Source organism: Podarcis filfolensis, assembly GCF_964270895.1.
Source record: "Podarcis filfolensis genome assembly, chromosome: 16".
In the NCBI taxonomy this organism is placed as follows: Eukaryota; Metazoa; Chordata; class Lepidosauria; order Squamata; family Lacertidae; genus Podarcis; species Podarcis filfolensis.
The window spans coordinates 36,496,657-36,520,899 of record NC_139620.1 but is presented as its reverse complement, the minus strand read 5'-3'; the positions used below and the strand labels follow the sequence as shown (position 1 = coordinate 36,520,899).

Here is a 24,243-nt window from a genome sequence, read left to right as displayed (position 1 = left end):
CCCAACTTCTTTTCCAACTCTGTTATCCAATTGCCTTTCAAATGGGGGGGGGGTGCTGGAGACTGAGCCTTGGCACTTGGTGCATGTGTAGCTGTGCTCTAATAGTATTAAGAGTTAAACACATATTTGATGTACCCTTCCCTGAGATCACTTGCTCAGAGAAGGGTAGGTTTAAAATGAAATAACTTACTAAATATGCCCCCTGCAACCCCTTGGCTGCTTTCACAGGAATCCGCTGTATTTGACTAGCAGAGCAATCCTATGCATGTCTATGTCTTTTTATATTGCAAACTGACCTGTAATCCTCAGTTGAATCCTCAGTATAGAAATTTTAAAAATACTTTTATTAATAATAATACTCAAACATAACCCCTATTAAGTTCAGTTGGGCTTATTCCCAGTTATGTGTGGCTAGAATTGAAACCCAAGCAGGCAAAAGTGGCTAAGAGGGGTCTTCATTTTGAAATACAGTCATACCTTGTTTTGCGACTGGGATCCATTCCGGAGCTCTGGACGCTAGACAAAAAGGATGCACGACAAAGCACCGCTCTGCGCACACGCTCGGAGCAGTTTGCCGGTACTTCCACGTTTGTTGCGGTTGTTTGACGAGATGGACACTCAATGAGGTGGACTCAAAACGAGGTACCACTGTATGGCAACCAGTCCCCGGGCACTCATGATGCAGCAACTCCAGGATAGTTTAATGTGGATTGTCATCATCTTTCCTTTCCTTTTGTTTCCCTTAAAGGTCCTCTCACCTCTTTCTGATTCCATTTTGGCTGAGAAGACTGTGATTGTTCTGGAAGACCGGGTGACCATCACAGACCTCGGTGTTCAGCTCGTGGCAGGCTTGTCCCTCTCGCTCCAGACAAGCAAAGGAAACAAGAGGGTGATTGTTTCTACGACATCGGCTTCTGACATTCTTCATTCACCAAAGCAGGTGGGAGATGCAGTGATGACAAAATTAACGAAAAGCACAGATTAGCATCGTTTCATCAGCAAATAGGAGACCTAGATAAACCAGATGAGATTAAATGGAGGGTAACCTAAAGGACGAACTAAGGACTAGATGAGTTATCTTCAATCTTCAGTCTTCAACCCAGGACCCACTTTTAACCTAAACATGCATTTGGGGACCCATTTCTTAATCCTTTGCTATATTGTTGCATGATGTTAGTGGTCTTGTGGTTACCCACCTTGGATCAGGCTGTCAGACCCTCCAAGTGTCCCTACTTTCCCAGGACATCCCTGATTTAAAGAAGCTGTTCTGGTTTCTAATTTGATCCCTGAATGTCCCACTTTTTCTTTGGATGTCCCTATTTTCATTGGTGAAATGTTGGAGGGTATGGAGTTATCTGACCCTCGAGCTGTCTGAAGGCAATCCTGTATAGGGAAGGGTTTTTTTAAAAAAAAAGTTTAATGTTTTATTGAGTTTTTATATATGTTGGAAGCTGCCCAGAGTGGCTGGGGCAAGCCAGTAAGATGTGTGGGGTATAAATAGTAAAATTATCATTATAGAATTGCAGTCCCTATTTTCATCAGAGAAGTGTTGGAGGGTATGGGCTGTGGTCCACTAATGAGTCTCAACTCACTGGCTGAAGGCCAGTGGACCGGATGGGCCTTTGGCCTGATCCAGCAGGCCTCGTCGTATGCTTTTGTAACCATGATAGATGATGTGATCCAATGGGTAGTAGGAGAAATTAAGCTAAGCTAGAGAGGAATGGGGTGGTCGTGTTGTGAGAGTGCTGTTGCACTGACATCCTCCTTTGATATTGCCTCCTACCCACTTTCAGTTCTGGCCCTGGCCACCCTTCTATATGGCCCCCAACAGATTTTCCCTAGGGAATATGGTCCTTGAGGACGGTAAAGGTTCCCCACCCCTGTACTAAGTTATGGGCCCTTCCTCTCTAAGGATCATAGAGGAAAGGTGAAATACATAAATGTGAATATGAAAAATGGGTGAGTGAAATGAGTGGATCATGTTTACTGACACATTAAGCCAAAAGAACAAGGGGGGAGGGAGGGAAACGTTACTCATTTTCATGTAATTATTTCCAGGCTTCACAAAAACAGGGTGGGGGAGGAGCCCAACTCATGCGATTTCACTAAATCAACCACATGAGTTTAGGAAACAATATTTTGATGGCTAATTTAAGGCCCAGAGTTCAGATTGATTTCATGATGCAGTCTGAAAACAAATGATCTGACCGGTTATATGTGAAATTGATTCTGAGGCATTCTGCTAGGAAGAGAATGTTAAAACTAAGCTTTCATTTTTTAAAAAGTTCACTCATTTCAGATGCATTATTTCCCAGCTTGAATTTTGAAAGCTCATAGCGCTGACGCATTCAGCTAAGTTATACCCAGCGTACACCTACTGGTTGGTTTCCAGTGCTAGTCCTATTCAGAACAGACCCACTGAAATGAACGACTAAGTTTCATTAATTTCGCTTCTTAAAAAAGTTATGGCTTCTTTTGAAAAATGATACATTTTCCTATGTTGTAGGAAGCTGTGGTCAGTGCTTGGATTCTGTTCAGCGATGGCACCGTGACACCCTTAGACATCTACGACACGAAAGATTTCTCTCTCGCCATCACATCCCTGGATGAAATGGTGGTGTCCATCCATCAAAGCCAAGAGGAAGACCAGCCTGTGGTGGTGGCGGAAGGTGAAGGTCAAGGGCCACTCATTAAACTAGAAATGGTGATCAGCGAGCCTTGTCAGAAGTCCAAGAGGAAGAGTAGCTTGGCTGTTGGGAAAGGAAGCATCAAAGTCAAGTTTGGCCAGAAGGATTTGGACCACAAAGGGGACACCAATGACATTGAAGACGTTGAGGCTGATTTTAAAAGCCATGGGAGTAATTCTATAGAGAAGTCATTGGAGCAGGAGAGGTCAGGGCAAGATTGGCCCAAACATGGGGCTTCCATTAATCATGAAGAGGCTACTAACCAAAGCACAACTTCCAAGACTCCTGTTCACCCAAAAACTGCTCAGGGTCAGCTCCAAAATGGTCCAACCTCCTTTACGAGCTTCCCCATACAAGTTGACATTCCAGTGCAGAACAGTCCCAGTGACCTCACTTTGGCTTCCAGAGGTCTAACGGACCTTGAGATTGGCATGTATGCCCTTCTGTGTGTTTTCTGTTTAGCCATATTGGTCTTCTTAATTAACTGTGTGGCATTTGCTTGGAAGTACAGGCACAAAAGATTTGCCGTCAGTGAGCAAGGCAACATTCCACATTCCCATGACTGGGTGTGGCTCGGGAATGAGGTGGAGCTCTTGGAGAACCCAGTGGACATTTCGCTCCCGTCCGAGGAGTGCACAACCATGATAGACAGAGGGATGCAGTTTGAGGAGAGCAATTTCCTCCTCAACGGGAGCTCTCAGAAGAGCCTCCATAGCCAGATCCTTCGGTCTGCTGACTATGGTTGTGAGAACGATATCACAAACGAACCTATCAACCCCCCTGGGCCCAAACGGAAAAGAGTCAAATTCACATCCTATACCACCATCTTACCAGAGGATGGTGGCCCATACACCAACTCCATCCTCTTTGACAGTGACGATAATATCAAATGGGTATGCCAAGATATGAACTTAGGGGATTCCCAGGAACTTAGAGACTATATGGAAAGGCTGCAAGACAATATGTAAAAAATAATTATTATCTCTCTCTCTAAAAACTTTATCTTTGTATTCACCTTTATGCCTTCTGTTTTATGGATGATGGAGCACTCAAACCCAGCCAGCAATAGAAGAAGGCTCTCCAAAATGTTTGGAGGTCCAGAAATACTAACTTTGCATTGTTTTGATCAGCTGCAGGAAAAAGCTGGCTTGTTATACCCTGTTCCATCAGGTACAAGGGGATGTGAGCCCCTAAACAGCTACCTACAAATCTTGGAGGTATTGGGCACAACCAGCTGTTTTTCATATATCATCTGATACTAGGTAATGCTGATCCAATTGCACCTAGACTCAGAGAAGATGGGTTAGTGTGCCATGTTACGATGAGCTGTTACTATGGAAAAGGAACCATTTTGTGGGTGGGTGGGTTGATGATTTTTCTAGAAAATATTCTTTGTAAAAGCACAGTAGACATTCCTCGCTTTCAGCTGGAATCTAGGGTCCTTTCAAAGGATCAGAATGAATTGACCTAATGTAATCTGTTTATACAAAATACAGACAGATATATCCTCCTAGGCTTTTGTTTTTTAAAAAACAAATATTCATCCTTGTGGTTAATTTGTTCAGCTGTATTGTTTATAAAGCTTTCCTGATTTTATGAACTATTTACATATTTTCATTTGACAGGATTCCCTCGCCAACCCATAGATGTACCAAAGTGTACTGCATTGTTAGGGCTGCAATGTTTAGTCGATAAATCGAATAAAAACCTTGTAAAAGATGACAGTGAAAAAGTGCCCCCAATAAACTGGGCAGCAGATTATTATTATTATTATGGAGAAAAAATGTAACAGTTTTAAATACAAGTACATAGAGAAAACATTGCTTATGGGTGCCATTTTTGAAAGGGCAACCCCCTTTTCTCGCCCATGGAGCGCATCTCTTAAGTTATGACATGCACAGGTGCCATCTGAAATCAACAACAATGACGATAATACAGCTACTCAACTGCAAATTTATACAGGACTAATTGATTATTCGCTTATTAATTCATTAAAACTCAAACGATTAATCGACTAAAACTTATTTCGGTCGGGTGACAGCCTTACTTTCTGTGTTAAAAGGGTTTGTTTTGTAGCTGCTTGATATTGTTCCCTAATCCTCCCTCCCTCCCTCCCTCTTTCTTTCTTTCTTTCTTTCTTTCTTTCTTTCTTTCTTTCTTTCTTTCTTTCTTTCTTTCTTACATCTCTTTCACTGGAAAATAGAGATCTGTCTTCTTACAGGGAAAATGTACATACAATAATAAAAACCCTGGGGTGGGGGAAAAGAGCTATTCTGGTTTTTGTTTTCATTTTGGAAGGTTTGCAATATCGTCATTTCAAAATCCCCAGGTGTCGTTTGAGGGTACACGTTGCACCCACCTTCCTGAAGTTAAGCAGGTCTAGGCTGGGTCTGGGTCTGGATGGGAGATTGGGAACTTGGGAAATCATAGAGGATAAAGCTTCAGTGACCAATAGTCATGATGGCCAGGGCTTTTTTTAGCCAGAGCTCACAGGACCTCATCTCTGGCACCTCTCAGGTGGGCGCCATTGCCATTCTAAAAGAAGTAGGGAGAAGTTCATGGTGAGATCCAGCACCTCTTTTTCTAGAAAAATAACACCGATGATGGCTATGCTCTACCTCTACTGTTAGAGGCTAAAATGCTTTTGAATCCCAGTTGCTGGAAACTACAACAGGGGAGAGGGAACCACCTTCAGTGGTTTTTCCTTGATTGGAAATGTGTCCTTAAATACTGATTATGCCTCCTGCTTGCCTGGGTTTAGCATAGAGTAAGGATGCGGGTGGCGCTGTGGTCTAAACCACAGAGCCTAGGGCTTGCTGATCAGAAGGTCGGCAGTTCAAATCCCCATGACGGGGTGAGCTCCCGTTGCTCGGTCCCAGCTCCTACCAACCTAGCAGTTCGGAAGCACGTCAAAGTGCAAGTAGATAAATAGGCACCGCTCCAGCGGGAAGGTAAATGGCGTTTCTGTGGGCTGCTCTGGTTCACCAGAAGCAGCTTAGTCATGCTAGTCACATGACCTGGAAGCTGTCTGCAGACAAACGCCGGCTCCCTCGTCCTGTAGAGCAAGATGAGCACCGCAATCCCAGAGTCGTCCGCGACTGGACTTAATGGTCAGGGGTCCCTTTACCTTTAAGGTTACCAGACGTCCCCATTTCCCGAGGACAGTCCCCGGATTTACAAATCAGTCCCCATACAAAATCCAATGAAGTTGAAAAGTGTCCTCAGATTCATTGAAAAAAATCTAGTAACCTTAGCATAGAGTGGATTGTGTGAGTATATGTAGAAACTAGCCTACTGAACAATTTAAAAAATTTAAAGATTTAAAAGATTTAAAAAATTACATCCCTTGCTTATGCAACTCTTGCATCCAGTCCTACTTGTCACTGCTTTGTGGCTCTTGAAAGGTTGCCCAAGGAACCTCGTGTAGACCATATTGAACTAGATGGACCAACAGTGGTCTGATTTTGTGTACGTCAGCTTCCTAAACTGGTTTGGGTGCATCAGAATTGGATTTAGTTCAACTTAAGCAAGGAATTGAACACCCCAACATTTTCCTACTCTCTCCCGGTCCCTTTCTGAAGGACTTGTTCATGGATTTTCAAGACAGGTGGGGAATCATTTGGTGTGATTTCAGAATGCTTTGTAAGCAATTAAAAATCCATATTTTAGCCCCCCCTCCCATTTTAAGTGTGAAGCTTTGAAATTGTCAAGATCAAAGGACACCTAATGCCCTTCAATTAAAATTGTGTTTTGCTCTCCTTTCTGAGGAACAAATTTATGAGGTTGGGTTTTTTTTGGAATGGCTAATTACGTATGCTGCAATCCTATACACAGTTATCTGGGAGGGGGAATTGGGGGCTGGGATGTGACTGAGTCTGCATTAAAGATGAATCCACATTTTTCAAAACAATAGACAAACAAAAACACAGCCATCCCTTGAAATGTGCACATTCTCAATTTTGCAACGCAGTACTCCAGCCAAGTGATATGTTCAGAAAATCATATGCTAAGGCAAAGAGTGCATAAAATGCATATATTTATGGAAATAACATACAAAAATGTATTGGGGAACAATGGTTTGCAAAACTCTGTATATTAGGGGAAACTGCACAGAAAATAAGTTTGTTAGGAGAAATTCATATGGAATTCCTGGTGAATTATATTTTAGGCTTATTTTTTAAATCGCAAATTGCTGCAGAAATGAAAGCTTGGGAAAATGAGAAATGGAGAAATCCAAAATGGACAGAGCCATCTATTCATATCAGGGAACTCACTGGACTCAGCAAGGCTTGTGTCCGAATGGACTTGTATAGGCTTGGAACTTTTAAGTAGTTAAAATGGTCCCACTTTAAGAATGCTGAAAACCTAGAAATCAGGGGTATTATTATTTTTTACTGCCTCGTGTAACGTAATGCACTGTGAAATGCGGCTTTGATTTCTTGAGGTTCTTCTGTTGAACACCGTAGAACCGCAATGCCATGCCACAAGTCCTATTCCAGGCTTGCATCAAAATGCCATAAGCACGGGGATTATACACGGGCACACACACTCGCAGCATAGTAATGTCATTGTGCGGTTGGTACGTGCTGGGGCCATGCACAATAAACACGCCTGTCTCCGCACAGCTTCACAGACAGAGCTCAGACCTAACGGAATTCTATAATGCATACAGGAGATGAAGGGGGAATCAAATATTCAGAGTAGCGACGTTTTCAAAAATAAATAAATAAGCAAGCAAGCAAGCAAACGGTGCCTCTACTGTATTCAAAGACACTGCAGTGTGTATCAAATGGCTTATGCTAATTGCTGGATCGTTTAAGCTTGAAAATGCATACGAGAGACAGCATATTTTACCCTGGAAACATTGTACCGAGTTTCTGCCATGCCTCGGTGGATTTCTAAAAGTGTTTCCAGCAGTTCTGGGTTGTTGCTATTGCTATTATTATTAAATTTTGTATATCACTCTTCATCTGCACAAATTGCATAATAAAACAAGAACAAAAATGAACCAATATCCCCCCCCTGCCATAAACACATTTAAAAGGCCATAGAATGTTGATCAGCCAAAGGCCTGGTTGCGTGGCGAGTTCCCGCCTCCCCCCTCAGAAATAAAGACACGAGACACAAGAATTCAGGTTAATGGGTCAAATTAGGCCACAACTTTATTGATTACAGGAATTGAGCGGTATTGGCTTAGGCATTGGTCCTAACAACTAACCGGCTTCAGCCCGCTTGCTTGAAGACCGGCAAGGGTTAACCACCAGTAGGGGGAGTCCCGCTGATGGACATCAACTAGGAATTCCCCCGGGGTCGTCGCTCGGGGGCGTGCCTTAGGCCCTCACCTCCCTAGGCTTAGGACAAGGCCACGCCCCCCGGAATCCTTTACCGGACTACCCTTTGATTTGGGGGAAGGTGATGGCGCTTCCTTCCCCCCCCTTCAACTGCATGACAATACTACCATACCCCTGCCAATGCCTAACCGCCAATACCGGGAAGTTGTGATGGTTTGCTACAAGGTAGGCAAAAACCAAGTGGCTGGTGCCAATCTGCCAGTTGGAAAAAATCCTACCGGGCCCCTTGACGGCGACCAACCAAAGTCCATAGCAAGGTCAAAGAGCCTAGCCTAACGGGTGGGAGGGAAGGGAAAAACCTGTACGGCTGAGGTGCGGGAAAGAGGGAGATCCTTGGCCGCACCAGCCTAAATAAGCCAGGCCACGCCCGCGGGGCAGCCGATTGGCTGGCCAGGGGGATGATGCGTCCAAGGATTCCCTGGTATCGCGGGGGCTGAAAGCCAGCCCCCGCGATGGTGGGGAGGGGCGTGAAGCCCGCAACCCCACCTCCTCCCTAGCTCGGAAGTGGCTTTACAGCAAAAGCATTGGAGAGGAAACCTGAGCCAGTGCCCTGGGGTGGGCCTTCCCCACCAATGGCCCCAACTGTTGTGGTTGTTATTAAATTTATATACCACATTATTGTCTTATAAGTAGTTTGCAGGTATAAAAGCACTTGCATAATACAATAACACCGACTTAAATCCCACAACCAAACAATGCCATCAAATCATTAAAATAAACTTCCACAATTCAAATAAATCTATCATTCATTCAGCTGCCTGCATGTCCCCACCTGGACTTGGCTGGCAGCATTGGCTGGACTCAAGAAACCAAGCATAATCTCAGTTTCCCTGCAATGCCCCCTGAGGCACAGCTACCACCACTGAAAGCCTACAAGACCAGGAATGGCAGTCCTGCCACGGTGTTACAGCCCCAGCAACCAATTGAATATGCTGGGTGCTGCTGCCAGATTTGAGTTTGGGGAGTCCTGCAATGCTAGAATTTCTCAAAGTTTTTCAGGGGTTCCCCAATGGGGAGATAAGTATGGGCAGAAAAACTGAGGTCCGTTAGAAGCTTCTAAAAGCCACCTGCAAAAGATCGGCTCATACCTCCGGCAAGAGTGTCCTGTTCTACCATCTCAGAACTTTGCCACCTCTTGTAAGTGAGAATATAGAGTGAGAATCATGAGAGATATAATCCAGAATGCTCTAAAATGCACAGAGCAGTTACAAGGTGTACCAGGAGGTTAAAAGGTGGGTGGGTGGCCACAGCCACACATAATTCCCTACAAAGAGCTGCTGACAAAAGCTTTGCCGCTAGGGGAGTGTTTTGTATCATATAGTCACTGAGAAGCTTGTCCTGGTCTACCTCACCTCGCCTGGGTTCCATTTCTCACTCGTGTGTGATGCAAGGGTTACAACTCATGGTTATCTTGGTTACAGCTTATGGTTTGTCTGGAACAAACCAAACCATAAACCCAGGTTCAGACAACACAGCAAATCAAGCCATAGATTAGTTCACAGCTGCACAGCAGCAGCAAAATGGGAGGAAGTGCAAAGTGTCTGTCAGATGCTGTGTGGTTGCTCGTGAGTAACCAGGCAGAACTCCAACCTATCTTTTACAGGTTTTATTGTGCAAACTATTTACAGTGCAGATACACAAAGTTCATTTTTGTCTTAGTCACCTGCAGAATCCGGGAGTGGCCCCTTCCGGCTTCTCCCCCAACATAAGAACTTAGACACCCCAAGTCCCTGCCTCCCCTCCTTGCGTTTCACCCCTCTGCGCAAGCTGGGTGACAAAGGTGGTGTGCGTCCCTCCTGGCCAGCCCGGCGAGGTGAGGCACTGGGGCTCTCTGCAGCATCCTCGAGCCCTTTCCCACCTTGGCTGGCCCCTTCCCTCTCTTCTCCATCGGAGGTGTGGCTTTTCCTCTCACTGGAAGAGGAACTGCTCCTCAGAAGCGTTGGAGGCCAAACGCCCCCCTACCTCCCTCCCCTGTTCCGATGGCAGTCCCCTGACAGTGTCTATGATCTCCTCTCCAAGAATTAATGTGCCCTCCTGCTTAGCGGCAAACTGCATGTTAAGTTGTCGGTGAACTTATCAGACGACACAGCGATTCTTCAAACAGCTCTTGTTTATTCAGAGGCCAGAACAGAACTGAACTGAAGGGCTCAGTCAGCCTGCTTATATAGAGCTCCAGTACCACGTTACTGTAACAACTTTCTAAAACTATCCAATCACTGAACGTCACTTTCGACCCCTTATTTAATAATTTGCATAACTATCTACAGTATCCCCCTGCTGGCCCAGGGTGAGAACTTCAGTACATAACACTGCAGACCACCATTAGTGTCTGGAGTCCATTGGGACTGGTTGGGTGGAAAACAGGGAAGCCAAAGGGTAGGTGGAGCCAGACCGAACAACAGACAAAACCAACTAATTATAGGGTTGTCCCCAGCCACTTCCCTGATGAGTTCTACAAAGGCAACAAGGAGACTATAGGGGAGGAAGCTGCCAGGCAGTGTCACCCGCTGTACCAGTTGTATATCCAATTTCCTGGGATTTGGCACCACTGAACTCAATGGGCCTTGCTTTTCAGTAGGATTCAGTATAGGATTTGGCTGCAAACTTATTAGATCAGGGATGGAAAACCTCCAGGTGTTGCTGGATTCCAACTCCCTTCATCCCTGACCATTGGTCTAGTTGGCTGGGACTGAATGGGAGCTGGAGCCCCACAACATCTGGAGGGCCACAGGTTCCTCAGCCCTAGATGTTCTGCAGGTCATCCGAATCTAACACAAAACCTTTCCTGCAGGCTTACTGCTGATGTTGTTTTCAATTTTACATTGGATAAAATCTGCACTGTTACCTCACATAAAAGCTGCATTCCCACCATCCCTTATTATTGGTAATGAAGGGAGAAACTCATATATGTAACATTCTGGAACAGCACAGAAACAAAGCTTTAAATTAAGATAATGAAATGGATGTTTTTAAATAAAAAAACACAAAACAATCCTGTGTAATTTGTATACCAATTAAGTTATACACGTGCTTCAGTTTCCTGTCATTAATTATATGAACTAATTCATTTTCCCCCTCTTACAGGCGGATATTCAAAATTTTAGTAAACAGTACTCTCCCAGCAGGGACGTTGGTGGCACTGTGGGTTAAACCACAGAGCCTAGGGCTTGCCGATCGGAGGGTCGCAGTTCGAATCCCCGCGACGGGGTGAGCTCCCAGAAGCAGCTTAGTCATGCTGGCCACATGACCCGGGAGCTGTACGCCGGCTCCCTCGGCCAGTAAAGCGAGATGAGCACCACAACCCCAGAGTCGGCCACAACTGGACCTAATGGTCAGGGGTCCCTTTAGCCTCCCAACAGGATAGAATAGACTGATATTGTAAAGACATTTAACATGGGAAATTAAATGTTTGTTCCTGTACTTCATAAACATTGAGTTGTATTTTTAATTGCACAGAGATGATTGGATAAGGCTTGTCACAAGAAGAGAAAGGTGGTTTGTCTGCTTTGTGACTGAGTGGGTTAAACCACAGAGCCTAGGGCTTGCTGATCGGAAGGTCACAGTTTGAATCCCCGCGATGGGGTGAGCTCTCATTGCTCGGTCCCTGCTCCTGCCAACCTAGCAGTTTGAAAGCACGTCAAAGTGCAAGTAGATAAATAGGTACCGCTCTGGCGGGAAGGTAAATGGTGTTTCTGTGGGCTGCTCTGGTTCACCACTCTAGAGCCATTAGGATGATGAGGCAGTGCCACATCAGACCAGGCTGCCCATCTTCTTGTCTTCTTACAATCAGTCTCTAGGGTGGCACTACCTGGGAGCTTCTGCCTCCTCAGTTTTAGGCAAAACTAGAATTAGTTGCCTCTGCCTTTTATTGCCTCCAGCTCTTCTTGCCATGGACCTTCCTACCTTCCAACTTACCAGTTGCAATGGGGACCACCCACCATTGTCTGGAGGAGCCATCCATAACCTGATTTTCTCTAGATACTATGACCCAAGCAAGGGAAAGTCTACAGTGCCAACTATAAAAAGAGTCACTATTGCTTCCTGGCTGTTGTTGATGCAACACCTTTTCTAACACAGCTAGATGATGTCTGTCACTTTCCTGGAAACTTGTTCCCTGACTTGTTGGACAGTTCCCCAACTGTAACGGTAAGAGCAGGATCTAAGCCATCCTCCATCAACAACAGCTCCTATCCTCCTGACTGCTGACCAGGCTAGCTGGGACTGTTAGGAGTTGTAGTCCAAAACATCTGGAGGTCACCAGCTTGGTCAGGGTTGTTTAAAGTCACGCAGCAGCATTAGCAGTAAGAACAGAAGTAGGTTTCTAAACAAGGAGCAGTAGAGATAGATAATGGTTGGATATAAACTGGAATGAATGAATGTGCTAACCCTCAAAATATGACAAGATATTGCTAATTAGCAATGACACAGCAGGAAACAGAAGCAAAGCATGAATTAATGCTTATATTCTACTATATATAGTCCATATATAACTCTGCTGGAGCCTTTGCGTCAATGACTAACATTAAAGCACACTGACAAAATTCTTCAATAAACACTATCTTGGGACCAGATGCTATTGAACATTTCACAAAACTCACTCTCTGCTTCCTGGAGTCAATCCCTCTGCCCTTCTATATAGCACATTAATTTTGATGGCCAACTTTATCTTATCTCCAATAGATCGCTTAACACAGTGTTTTATAAGTGCAGTTTAATTTGGTTTTGGAATAGAATAGAAGGTGGCAGCCAACTAAAAACCTGCTGGCTTGGCATTAAGCTCTAGTGCTTGGCTGTTTAAACGCAGGGTGGGATATGGATGGAAAACCAGACAGGGTCTCCCCACCCAACGTATTTCTTTTTAAAAGTCAGTGTGGTGTAATGGTTAGAATGTCAGAATAGGACCTTGGAGAGCAGGGTTCAAACCACTTCACTCAGTCATGAAGCTCACTTGGTGACCTTGGGCCAATCACAGTCTCTCAGCCTAACCTACCTCACAGGATTTTAAGGATAGAATGGAGGGGGAGAACCATCAACCCCACACTGAGCTCCTTGGAAGGAGAGATAAAAATGTGTGTTTTTGTTTTAAATGCAACTCCAGCCCACCCTTCACCTTACAGTCACCAGGCTTAAAACATTCAGCAGACCACAACACATAACAACTATGAACCAGCAGCTAGTATCAAACAAGCAAAAACCAGCACAGTAAAGGGAGGGAGGGATATTAGGCAAAAATTCACATCAATGTGTGGAACCAGGCAGAGGGCCTTCTCGGTAGTGGCACCCTCCCTGTGGAACGCCCTCCCACCAGATGTCAAAGAGAACAAAAACTACCAGACTTTTAGAAGACATCTGAAGGCAGCCCTGTTTAGGGAAGCTTTTAAGGTTTGATGTATTACAGTATTTTAATATTTTTTTGGAAGCCGCCCAGAGTGGCTGGGGAAGCCCAGCCAGATGGGCAGGGTATAAATAATAAATTATTATTATTATTATTATTATTATTATTATTATTATTATTATTTATTAGGAGACATTCACACTAAAATGTTGGTGAATTTTCATGAGGACTTAAACAAAAAAAATCACACGTAATATGGAGAGCTGAAGTTAAGACTGAAGAAATGAGACACCGAGAGAAACTAAAACTGTCTAGTTCTCCCATACCTACCACTGATAAAGACAGGAGTCCCATAGGGAATGCTACACACCCAGAGCAACACAGATAAGTGGTGGGTCCATGAGCATCCCCATCATGTCCTTCCTGTGGAGAAAATGGCGTTTCTGTGAGTCAAAGCCTCACCTTTCCATCTAAGCAGGAAATTAGCTTAACATCTTGATTTGGGTGAGCAATGGAGACACCTGCCATAGGCTGCCATGAGAGATGAAAGTGAGTGAGCTGATATTGCACTCCTGGACTGGCAACATATTGTAGCCAACCATGATGCCTCTACCAATGAACACTTGGTGAAGGATTTAAGCAGTCAAAGTGGGATATTTGTGAACTATATGTGAATTTTAGAGCAAATGCAATGACTTGTGTATCCCAAGTTAGTACTACTCAGAGTAGACTCATTTAAATTCATGGGCATGGCTAACTTGGGTACATTGATTTTAATGGGTCTACTCAGAGCAGGACTAATGTTGGCTATGACCCAATCTCTCTAAACTGCAGTGATAAACTGAGATTTGGAAATGACATTACAAGAATGTGTTAAATGCTCTGCTTGGTCAAAACAGCTAAAACCCATTTCTTGGTCATGGCCATGAATTTATATATCTACATTTCTATTATTATTTTTTTGTGTATGTTGTTCTAGGTACTTACTGCAAAGGACTAGGATATGTAAATACTAAATATCAATAACTTTGCTCAGGGACCCTTCCAACCCGCAGCCAGCCCTGTACAGTGGTACCTCTGGTTACGAACGCTTCAGGTTACAAACTCCGCTAACCTGGAAGTAGCTGCTCCTGGTTGTGAACTTTGCCCCAGGATGCAAATGGAAATCGTGCGCCAGAGGCGCATGTGCAGCAGGAGGCCCCATTAGCGAAAGCGCACCTCAGGATAAGAACGGTTTCAGCTTAAAAAAGGACCTCTGGAACAAATTAAGTTCGTAACCAGAGGTACCACTGTATGTATATTGGGAAGTGATCAAAGAAGTGTGATCTGCCAATTTCTCTGTTGACCACAGATACTTCCAATAATCTCAGATTTTGGAGTACTGAATGATCACAACTTTCTGAAGAGGATTCAATGATTTTGGGACACCCCCTCCCAGTTATTTTTTTTTTCCTGAAAAAAATGTTTAGGAGTACTCTCATTTTCCTACTCATACTGAAATGCTGCCCCTCAATGAGGCCAAACTTAGATTCACAAAATGTTTAGGGGTATGCGTACCCCTGCGTACCCCCAGAAAAAAGTACTGCCCCTCCCATTTTCATTTTTAAAAAAGCGTCCCAGATTTGGCACAGAACACTGTGCCTGAGCTGTTTGCCACAACATCCAAGTTCTTTCTCTTCTCAGCTCAAGGGCCACAGTCCCTTCTGGGGGCTACAAGCCAGTGATGGGTAAGGCAAGAGGGAACAAAGCAATGAATACAAATTTACCTTTGTCCAGCAGGCTAGTTTCTACATTCCCCTCTCTATCCAGACAAAGGACAATAACAGAATTGAAGGAGGTTTCCCAGCCAGACAAAAACACTCAGTGAGGATGTGAAGCAGGGGTGGTGAAGGGTTCGACCTGGAGAGAGCCCTGAGGTTCCCAACTGCTGCCCTACAAACACAGATATGATCAATGTGAATAGCCACACTCTCCTAATTTTAGATAGGAATCTTCTTCCCAGAGGACACCACCGGCCAGAGGTTCCTGGAAATAGAGAGGAGAGAGGAAAGCACAAGGCTCTGAAGGTAACTGTGTGGCACCTGCTTTCTATCACCACTGTAAACATCAAGCTGTGAGCTATCGAGACTCTCAGAGAATCTATTGCCTCTTCCCTCCTTTTTATTTTGCTGCCCAAATGAGAAAACACGCGGTCTGTCATTTCTCCTGTAGTCACGGTTTAGTGACCCATGAAATCTGAACCAGTTCATTGAGCAGGAGAGCTAAACAGAACAACAAAACCCCAAATTAGCACAAAAGAAGGGATGGGAGAAGAAAAGGAGGGAAGAGAATGCCTGGGGCAATTGCTTTTTATATAATTTTAACATTTATCTTGCCTAACACTCCTGATTATTTATGAAACAATGCATCTGTCTCGCATGTGGGGGCTGCTATTTACTTCTTCTGTGATGCCAATATAATAAAACAAAATCCTCCCAAACACACACACACACACACACACACACACACACACACACACACACCTGGGATTTCTTTTGCTTTAACTCTATTTTAATCAGCAGGTACGGGGAATCTTGTAGCTTAATTTCAGAAAGCAAGCAAGAAAAGAACAGCGGTCAATAGAGGTTTCTAAAACTAGCAGAGGTGGGTTAGGGTTTGTTGTGTATTACATTTTTTAATCCTTGCAACAATCCCTTGAGGTGAGTTAGGTTGGGAAAGAGCAAGTATCTGAAAGTTACTCAGAGAGCTTCACATAACCAGAATAGAGGAATTTGAACCTGTGGCCCTTTGGATGTTGCTGGACAGATTCCAACTTCCACCAGTCCAGGAATGACATTCCATAAGTGTGGGGCTACTACTGAGAAGGCCCCGTTGTGAGTCAGAACCCCGTGGCAGCACTGCCGTGATTTCCCAGAGGCAAGTTAGGCTGAGATGTCATGACTTGTCTGAGTCCATCCACTGCACTAATTCCCCCCCTCCCCGATATAGAAAACATGAATGGATCTGCTACCAATTTTTTTTTTAAAGGTTTCCTGAGATGCAAGTTGAATTCACCAGGGAGGCTTGACCTCAAAAGGAAATTTTAAGGGACACCAGAAGTAGCATAAGATTTAGGTATGTTTCACATAGACATGATACAAGATGTTTTCAATAGAGGTGCTTTTGTGCTGTTTGATGCAGTGCACATTTCCCAGAACCCTCCATTTTCTGATTCTCTGTCTGTACGAGTTGACTAATTTATCTAAGGAAGTCAGTGAAGATCACACTCCAGTGTGCTTAAACCCCCTTAAGTAAAATATAAAGCTCAGTTTTCTCTGAAATTTAGAGCGCCAAATCAATAATGGACAAGAAATCATCAAGTTTAATCTCAAACACTGTGAACCCAAGTTATCGCTCTTCATGATATAAAACTAATTCCACTCCATGATAAAATGCTACACGCTTGGCTCATAAAGCAATAGATGAAATAAACTTTCTCAATTCACCATTCTTACAATTTTGATCTTCTCCTATGCGATAGGATATTTGGGGTGAGGTATCTAGGGAGGACTGTGGGCTGTCTGATGCTCTATGCCAGGGGCAGGAATCACACTTCCACCCCAACAGCATGTCTAGGAAAACTTCCACGGGCTACATGTCATTCGTGGGTGGGTCTGGAGCTGAAAGTGGGTGAAACAATGAATGTAAATTCTTCCTCTACCCAGTAGGCCAGTTTGTACACATAAACACTCACCCAGTCCTCTCTGTTCTGCATCTAGGCAAGCGGCAAGCACTATCTAAGTTCAAGGTCCCATTCCAGCCAGGCAGAAACACACAATTGTGAGTGGAAAGCAGTTTGGTTATGGGGTGTGGTCTCAAGAGGGATTGGAGCCTGCCTGAGGGCCTGTAGAGAAGCCCGGAGGGCTGCATTTGAGGTTCTCCACCTCTTGAGCTGTACATAAATGCTGAATATTAGAAGTATGGCTAAAGAGCATTCGGGTGACAATGAAATAATAACAATTCTGAATGCCAAAACAGTGCAGCAAGAACGTCTAGTAATTAGAGAAGATTCTGGCCCCTTGACCCCTTGAGTCATTGCCAGCAAACAATCAAAACACAAATTGCTTCAGGAAAAAGAAAGCGTCACCCACAAAAATAACATGTCCTTGAAATTCGGTGTGAGTCAAGGAAACAGAATGAGAACATGCAGCAGGAGAACAAAACATCAATCTTGGCGGAGTCAAAAGATGGGGAGAATATCCTCCCACTTCATCCCTTCTTGCCCAGGTGCTGCTGCTTTTTCTGAGACCAGATCTTTTTGTAACAAATATCTTCTGTGCACTTTCTTTCTCTGAAATTGTCATGCCTTGACTGAGTGAAGATGCCATTGAGAAGCTGGTTTGCAGTGGACCCCAGGGAAGGCTCCAGTGGGCTTGTGAGGGGGGTTGTTACTGCTGTGAATGCTGCAAAGGTCCATTTCCACCTGGTCTAGGGGGCGTGGCCCACACTCACCTTGAACAGGTAAAAGAGGCTCCTGGGAGACCAGAGGGACATTGCTGGAACTACTCTTGGATTGGGGCATCTGGCTAAAATGTTTTAAACAGTTTAAATTTTGGTTCCTCTGTTTTATTTTTGTTGGGTTGGTGTTGGTTAAATGTTTAGTTGGGGTTGGTGGTTATTTTAATTTGGGTATAACTGCAAAGTGTTATTATTATTATTAGTAGTAGTATTAGCTTCTATTGATTTATTGGCTTCTTTATAGTCTGTATAATATATTCTGTTTTTTAAATGTTTGATGTTTTTAAATATGTTGTAAGTCACCCAGAGTGGCTGGGGAAACTCAGCCAGATGGGTGGGATAGAAATAATTTTATTATTATTAATTTATTATTATCATCATCATCATCATCATCATCATCATCATTACTACTACTACTACTACTACTACACCAATGCACAGAGTATGGGAAACAAAGAAGATGAACTGGAGCACTTAATGCAGGATGGTAAATACAATCTGGTAGGCATTACTGAAACCTGGTGGGATGAGACTCATAACTGGAATGTAGGAATTGAGGGGTATAACCTGTTCAATAGGAATAGACTAAAGAGCACAGCTCTTTGTTGTAGCAGTCCTGACTACATGCTCCGCAGGCGAATGGTGTCTCTGGGGCTGGTCAGGGGGTGCTGGTTGCCAGGAGTTGAGGTGGCCTCAGAGTAAGCCAGCAAGTGGGTGAGGGAGCCCAGCTAGCCAGTCCATTGACTTTGCTGTCGTCCCAGGCCCCTGTGGGGCAGTGTGAGGATGCAGGGCGGAAAGCTCAGAGACCAGGGGCGACAGCAGCAGCTGCCCAGAGGACTCCCAAGGAGAGGGGAGAGGAGGCTAAGGGAACACTCCACAAGGAAGGGTGTTCAAAAGAGGGTGAGGGGCTGCCAGCTCTGCAGGCAAGGGGTGACGTAACTGGGCTCCTGAGCCCCACAGGGTGCCATAGAAAGAATGTAGTTGGTCAAGGGAGCTGTGGACTCAAAAAGGTTGAGTCAGGATTAAAAGATCTGCTGGTGGCTTCAGGGATCTGTTGGTGCTTTATGCTTGGTGGGGATTTGGAAGAGATCCCTTTAGGTATGGCAAGCACATTTTAGGTGAACGCTTTGGTGCGCTTGCTGGCTTCAAACCCAGGGCTTTCCTTGCAATGAGGGAGTTATTTCCTTAGCTTGGAAACCACAGCCTGCAGCTGCATCAAATGCCCAGGGGACTAGAGGAATGCTTCTCTGCCAGAATTAGCTAAATTCTTACCTGCCAGTAATCCTTTGATTATGGTTAATTGGGATAATGTTGGTTTGCAGTTTCTCCAAGTTGTTACACTTTAATAAATATAACTGTATACTAATGCTGTCTCATGAGTCTTCTTTTGGGTTTTGGCCCAATGAAGGAAACTTCTATCTTAAGAAAATATGGAAAGGAGAAGAGGCGGCTGCCAGACACTTTCCCATCATGCCTGTATCCAAAGCAAACTAACTTCCCTGCAGCATCGTTTGGTACAGAAACCTACAGGTTCAGATATGTGTCTCAGGTGCTCTAAAAGCTATGCAAACTGTGACATCCGCATCCAAGCTCAGATTAAACTAAGGACAAATCCCTGGCTTCTCTCCCACCCTCCTCACCACCAGAGGTGCTTGGTGCTCACTGAGGCCAGTAGGGTGGAAGGCAGGGAGCCCAAACAGTAGGTGGGGCCAGAGTCAATGACAGGCACAACCAATTAAATCTAGATTTGCCTTGACCTTCCTCCTTGCAGAGTTCAACACTGAGAATGGGGAGAAGGAAGCGGACAGCCTTCTAGATTGGTTGTAAGTAAGGCAGACTTGTACTTGGGAGCTGGCTGAGGACAGATGGGGGCTGGTGGGGCAGTGCCCTATTCATCCACATGGACCAGCCTCCACTTTGTGCCACCAATCCCACAACATGTCCTTAGATTCCCCCTTTTGTGAAATATTGTGAAATATACTCAGAGTCGCAAAGTGATTTCATGCTCTTTATTCAGCTCATAGTGGTGAGGAGGAATGAATGAAAGTCCCCTCAAAGCATCTGCTTTATATACATTATTTACACAATGGGCTGCACATGATTGGCTAATTCCGGAATTCTACTGTAAGCCAATCAGGTTGTGGATTCACTTCTATCTGGAGCATGATTGGGTGGTTCCTGCCAACCAGTCATACTGCTGCATTGTTCTAGGACCAATCAGACTGCTGCATTCTGAATCCTATTGTTCTAGGACCAATCAGACTGCTGCAGTTTGCATCTTATTCAACTCAGTACATAACAGATTGACTCAGAAAATAAGCTGCATTGTCTCCAATGTGTATTTTGGTGACGGGGAAATAACTTGGCTGGTTCCTCAGCTAATTCAACATGAGCAGGGGCAAGATTGCCCTGCACTGCTTTCTATTGCATTTTAATAGTTATTTGTATTGGGTTTTAATTTTTCATAGCTGCTCTGGGAGCCAATTCTTTTGGCTGAAAAGCCAGGCAAAAATATTATAGACTAACCATCCAAAGCTCCTGCTGCTTTTCATTAGAAGGAAAGGCTGTTTGTTTGTTTGTTTGCAGTGACTTCTTCCTACATTTCCTGTTCGAGTAATGTCACCAGACTAACCAGCTGCAAATATTTAATGGGCAGATGGAGCGGGCTGTAAAGAGGGGTCATTGTGAAGTTGGTAGAGCATCTGTTTTGCATGTAGAAGGTCCCAGGCATGGGAGCCAACTCCTAGGGGGTGAGGTCCCTTCACCCCATGAATAAATATTGCCATTCAAATGGTGTGCTTGTGCTACATATTGGAATCGATTATGTGGAGCGGGACATATCTGGCCCCCAAATATTTTATTCAACTTGGCACCCCTGGTCCCAGGTTCAGTCCCCAGGTAGGGCTGGCAATGCCTTAAATCCTGGAGTGCTGCTGCCAGTCAGTGTAGATAATAAGACAGTGTAAATAACTAGATGGACTAATGACTTACTCAGTATAATGTAGTTGCCTATGAAAAAGTTCATTCTGATGTGTCTCCTGTAGGCTTCTTCTCAGGAAGAGACCAAGGCACCCAAGAACTCTGAGCATCAGCTTCAAACCCTTTCATCATACTTAAATTAGCCTGCAATTTGCAGGAGCCATCCTGGCTCAACCACACCCAGCTATGATGTATGTATTTATTTCATTTATATTGTATATCTCCCTTCATCTTCACAACATAAAAAATACAAAATTAGAACATGAAATAGATATCAAAACAAAAATATGTATGATAAAACCCCTGGTCAGCGGCGCTGGCTCATGGGGGCTGAGCTGTTTTGGGCCCCCTCAATATTTTTGGGGAGGGGGCCAAGCCCTCCCAATGTGCAGGGCGCAAGGCACTCCAGCACACAGGGTGGTACCCAGCCTCCTCCCGACTGTGGGGCACTCCAGTGCAGGGCATTCAGCGTGGCACTTGGTGCGACACCTGGCCTTCTGGCCGCACACCATCACAAGCGCATGTTGCATGTGTGACGTCACAAGCGTACCTCATGTGCTTGTGATGTTGAGCCCCCTCAGTCTTTGGCACGAGATGGTGCTTGGCAGTTCAGACCCCTGACTGTCCAGTGATCTCTCCCCCATTGGTAATTAATTGCATTTGTACACCACTTTTCTGCCAAGGTGCCCAAGGCAGTTTACAATTTTAAACCATTAGAACAAATAGAGTTCTTGCTGCCCCCCCCCCAAGTCTCCTCTGCTCCAGGGAAGTCTGAAATTGAAAATGTAAAGCCCAGGGTCAAGATGGGGGTTCAGATCGGCAGTGTGGGGTAATTGGGGGGGGGATGGAGATGTGTTTACGGCATCTTTAGGACTGGATAACCTGACCTGCTTGACACTGACTGTGGGTCCTGGTGGCCAAGGAGGTTGCTTCTATTTCTCAGATGTTACATCCTGGAAGTTATAGTTGTGCTGGACTCACAAGACATTTTGGCACCTGAGGCAAACCACAAAATGGCACGCCCCCCCTCCACCAGGGAAGAAGGGGTGAGTGAAGATCTACATCAGGAACAAGAAGGGAATAAATATTTACATAGAGAAAAGAGTGGAAGGAGACCAGCAGCACCTCCTATTCACCAAGAGGTCATTGTAAAGGCAACATGGTGGTGGCGGGGCTGCCAAGGATGCAGCAGGTCCAGCTTCCAAGGAGTGTGCTATACCTGTTGCTGCCACCATGGCAGTGGTAGCAGGGCACAATCATTCCTTGGAGACTGAATCTGTTGCCCTTGAGAATCCTGCTGCCCAAGGGTGGGCCAACCCTGATGTTAGACATTGTAGGGGCCTTGTAGGTATTTTAATCCGGTGTTCTTCAACCTTTGACCCTCAGATGTTCTTAGACTACAACACCCCACCATCTCTGACCATTGGTAAGCTGGCTAGCAATGATGGGAGCTGCAGACCAACAATATAGGAGGGCCCAAGGTTGAGGAACACTGGACAAGAAGGTTGCCAAGGGATCTTTCACCTCTAACGTTCCACGATTCTGTTACACTATACTTCACTACTCTTAGGCACAACCTGCAAGCATCATTTACACACACACACACACACACACACACACACACACACACACACACACAACTTCCATTCTAATGTTGCTGCCCCCTAAGTCAGTGTAGTCTTCTGAGAGTGGCATCACACTTGGGTGACATTGCTTCCTTCCCATCCCTGTGTCATCAAGCATCTGTCCCAGATATGCAGTGGCACTGGAGAGATCCAATCTCCTCTCTGAGTCCTATCAGACATTATCCGACAAGATTCAGCTGACAGCTGACACCGTCTCTTCTTAACTGCTTGCAGCGAGACAAATTTGATACACAGCACTGGCTTTTTAAAAAAAGACCAAAAACCCCCCACAAAACCCTCCTTTCAAACAGAAATGACACTCTGTATACACACACAACCAGAATCATGCATGCATTCATGATTTGATTGCAGCAATTACTGTGAGCAGATGTGTTCTCTCTCATAATGAAGTCTGGACTTTAAAACAACACCATCACCACCAAGAAAAAACTAGCGGGCACAAACAAGCTTTGTGGGCAAGTTCCAGAGTTCTGGTAGATTGCCCCAGTTTTGGTTTTGCTGAGTGAGAAGCCAGTGATGAAAGGTTTAAAGGTTCTTTCTTTCTTTCTTTCTTTCTTTCTTTCTTTCTTTCTTCCTTCCTTCCTTCCTTCCTTCCTTCCTTCCTTCCTTCCTTCCTTCCTTCCTTCCTTCCTTCCTTTTCTCCACACCCCCTCCCTAAAGGTTTTTGGGAGCTTTAAGGGAAATGCCTGCTTTGTTTTGGCAATGGGCTGAGGTGTTTCATTGTCACCATGGGAACGGGAGGGAAGGCAGGCCCCAACCAAGCCTTGATGCTGCAAGGCCCACCACCTGGCTGGAGGCAGAGCAGAGCCAATGGGATAAATTTTTAATCTTTGCAAATTGCCTCTCTGCAGAAGGATTCTCATTCGTTCTTTTTTTAAAATATTGATGAATCAAGAGCAAAGTTCTTCAGGCTGGGGGATGGAATTATCAGTGTTCAAATGAAATCTTTACCTTAACTGGCAGCTCCTGATTTTCATGCCTCACCCTTTTTGCGGGGTTGAAACGGGATTCGCTTCAAAAGAATGCTTCCACCAGTCAGTCCATTTTTCAACTGAGTAACTGAGCCTTCTTGAAAAAACACAGGGCTATAACAAGAATGCCACTGGATCAGACCAACATCCCATCACATTCGGTTTTCTGTTTACCCAGTGGTCAACCAGATGTCCCCAGAACAGTGGCGTTGGGCGCAAAATTGTTAGGGTGGCAAAATTTCAACACCCGGTGCTGCCTCAATACAGCTGTGCACTTCTGTCAGTGCTGGGCTCCAGGAAGTGACCTCTCCAGACAACGGAACAACTTTTCTTTTCTTATTTCTGCACCAGAGATCTCCTGGGAGATGTGGGTGCCTTTAAGCAGTTTAACAGGCTACAGCTCCCAGGATTCTTTGGGGGAAGTAAAGGTAAAGGAAAAGGGACCCCTGACCATTAGGGCCAGTCGTGACTGACTCTGGGGTTGCGGTGCTCATCTCGCTTGATTGGCCGAGGGAGCCTGCGTACAGCTTCTGGGTCATGTGGCCAACATGGCTAAGCCGCTTCTGGCAAACCAGAGCAGCGAGCGGAAACGCTGTTTACCTTCCCGCCGGAGTGGTACCTATTTATCTCCTTGCACTTTGACGTGCTTTTGAACTGGTAGGTGGGCAGGAGCAGGGACTAAGCAACGGGAGCTCACCCCGTCGTGGGGATTCGAACCGCTGACCTTCTGATTGGCAAGTCCTAGGCTCTGTGGTTTAACCCACTGTGCCACCCGTG

The 24,243-nt window shown here is 45.0% G+C and overlaps 1 protein-coding gene across 2 annotated transcripts in view; it reads left to right on the top strand.

The window, feature by feature from the left end:
- The window catches only part of TMEM132B (transmembrane protein 132B), a 350,489-nt gene extending 344,584 nt beyond the window's left edge, over positions 1–5,905 (top strand). For both annotated transcript variants that reach the window (XM_083589855.1, XM_083589856.1), the window contains 2 exons: positions 749–940; positions 2,507–5,905. In XM_083589855.1, coding sequence (XP_083445981.1) covers positions 749–940; positions 2,507–3,655 — 1,341 coding nt within the window. In that variant the 3' untranslated portion in view covers positions 3,656–5,905. The remainder of the gene's footprint in view (positions 1–748; positions 941–2,506) is intronic.
- The last annotated feature ends 18,338 nt before the right edge of the window (positions 5,906–24,243 follow it).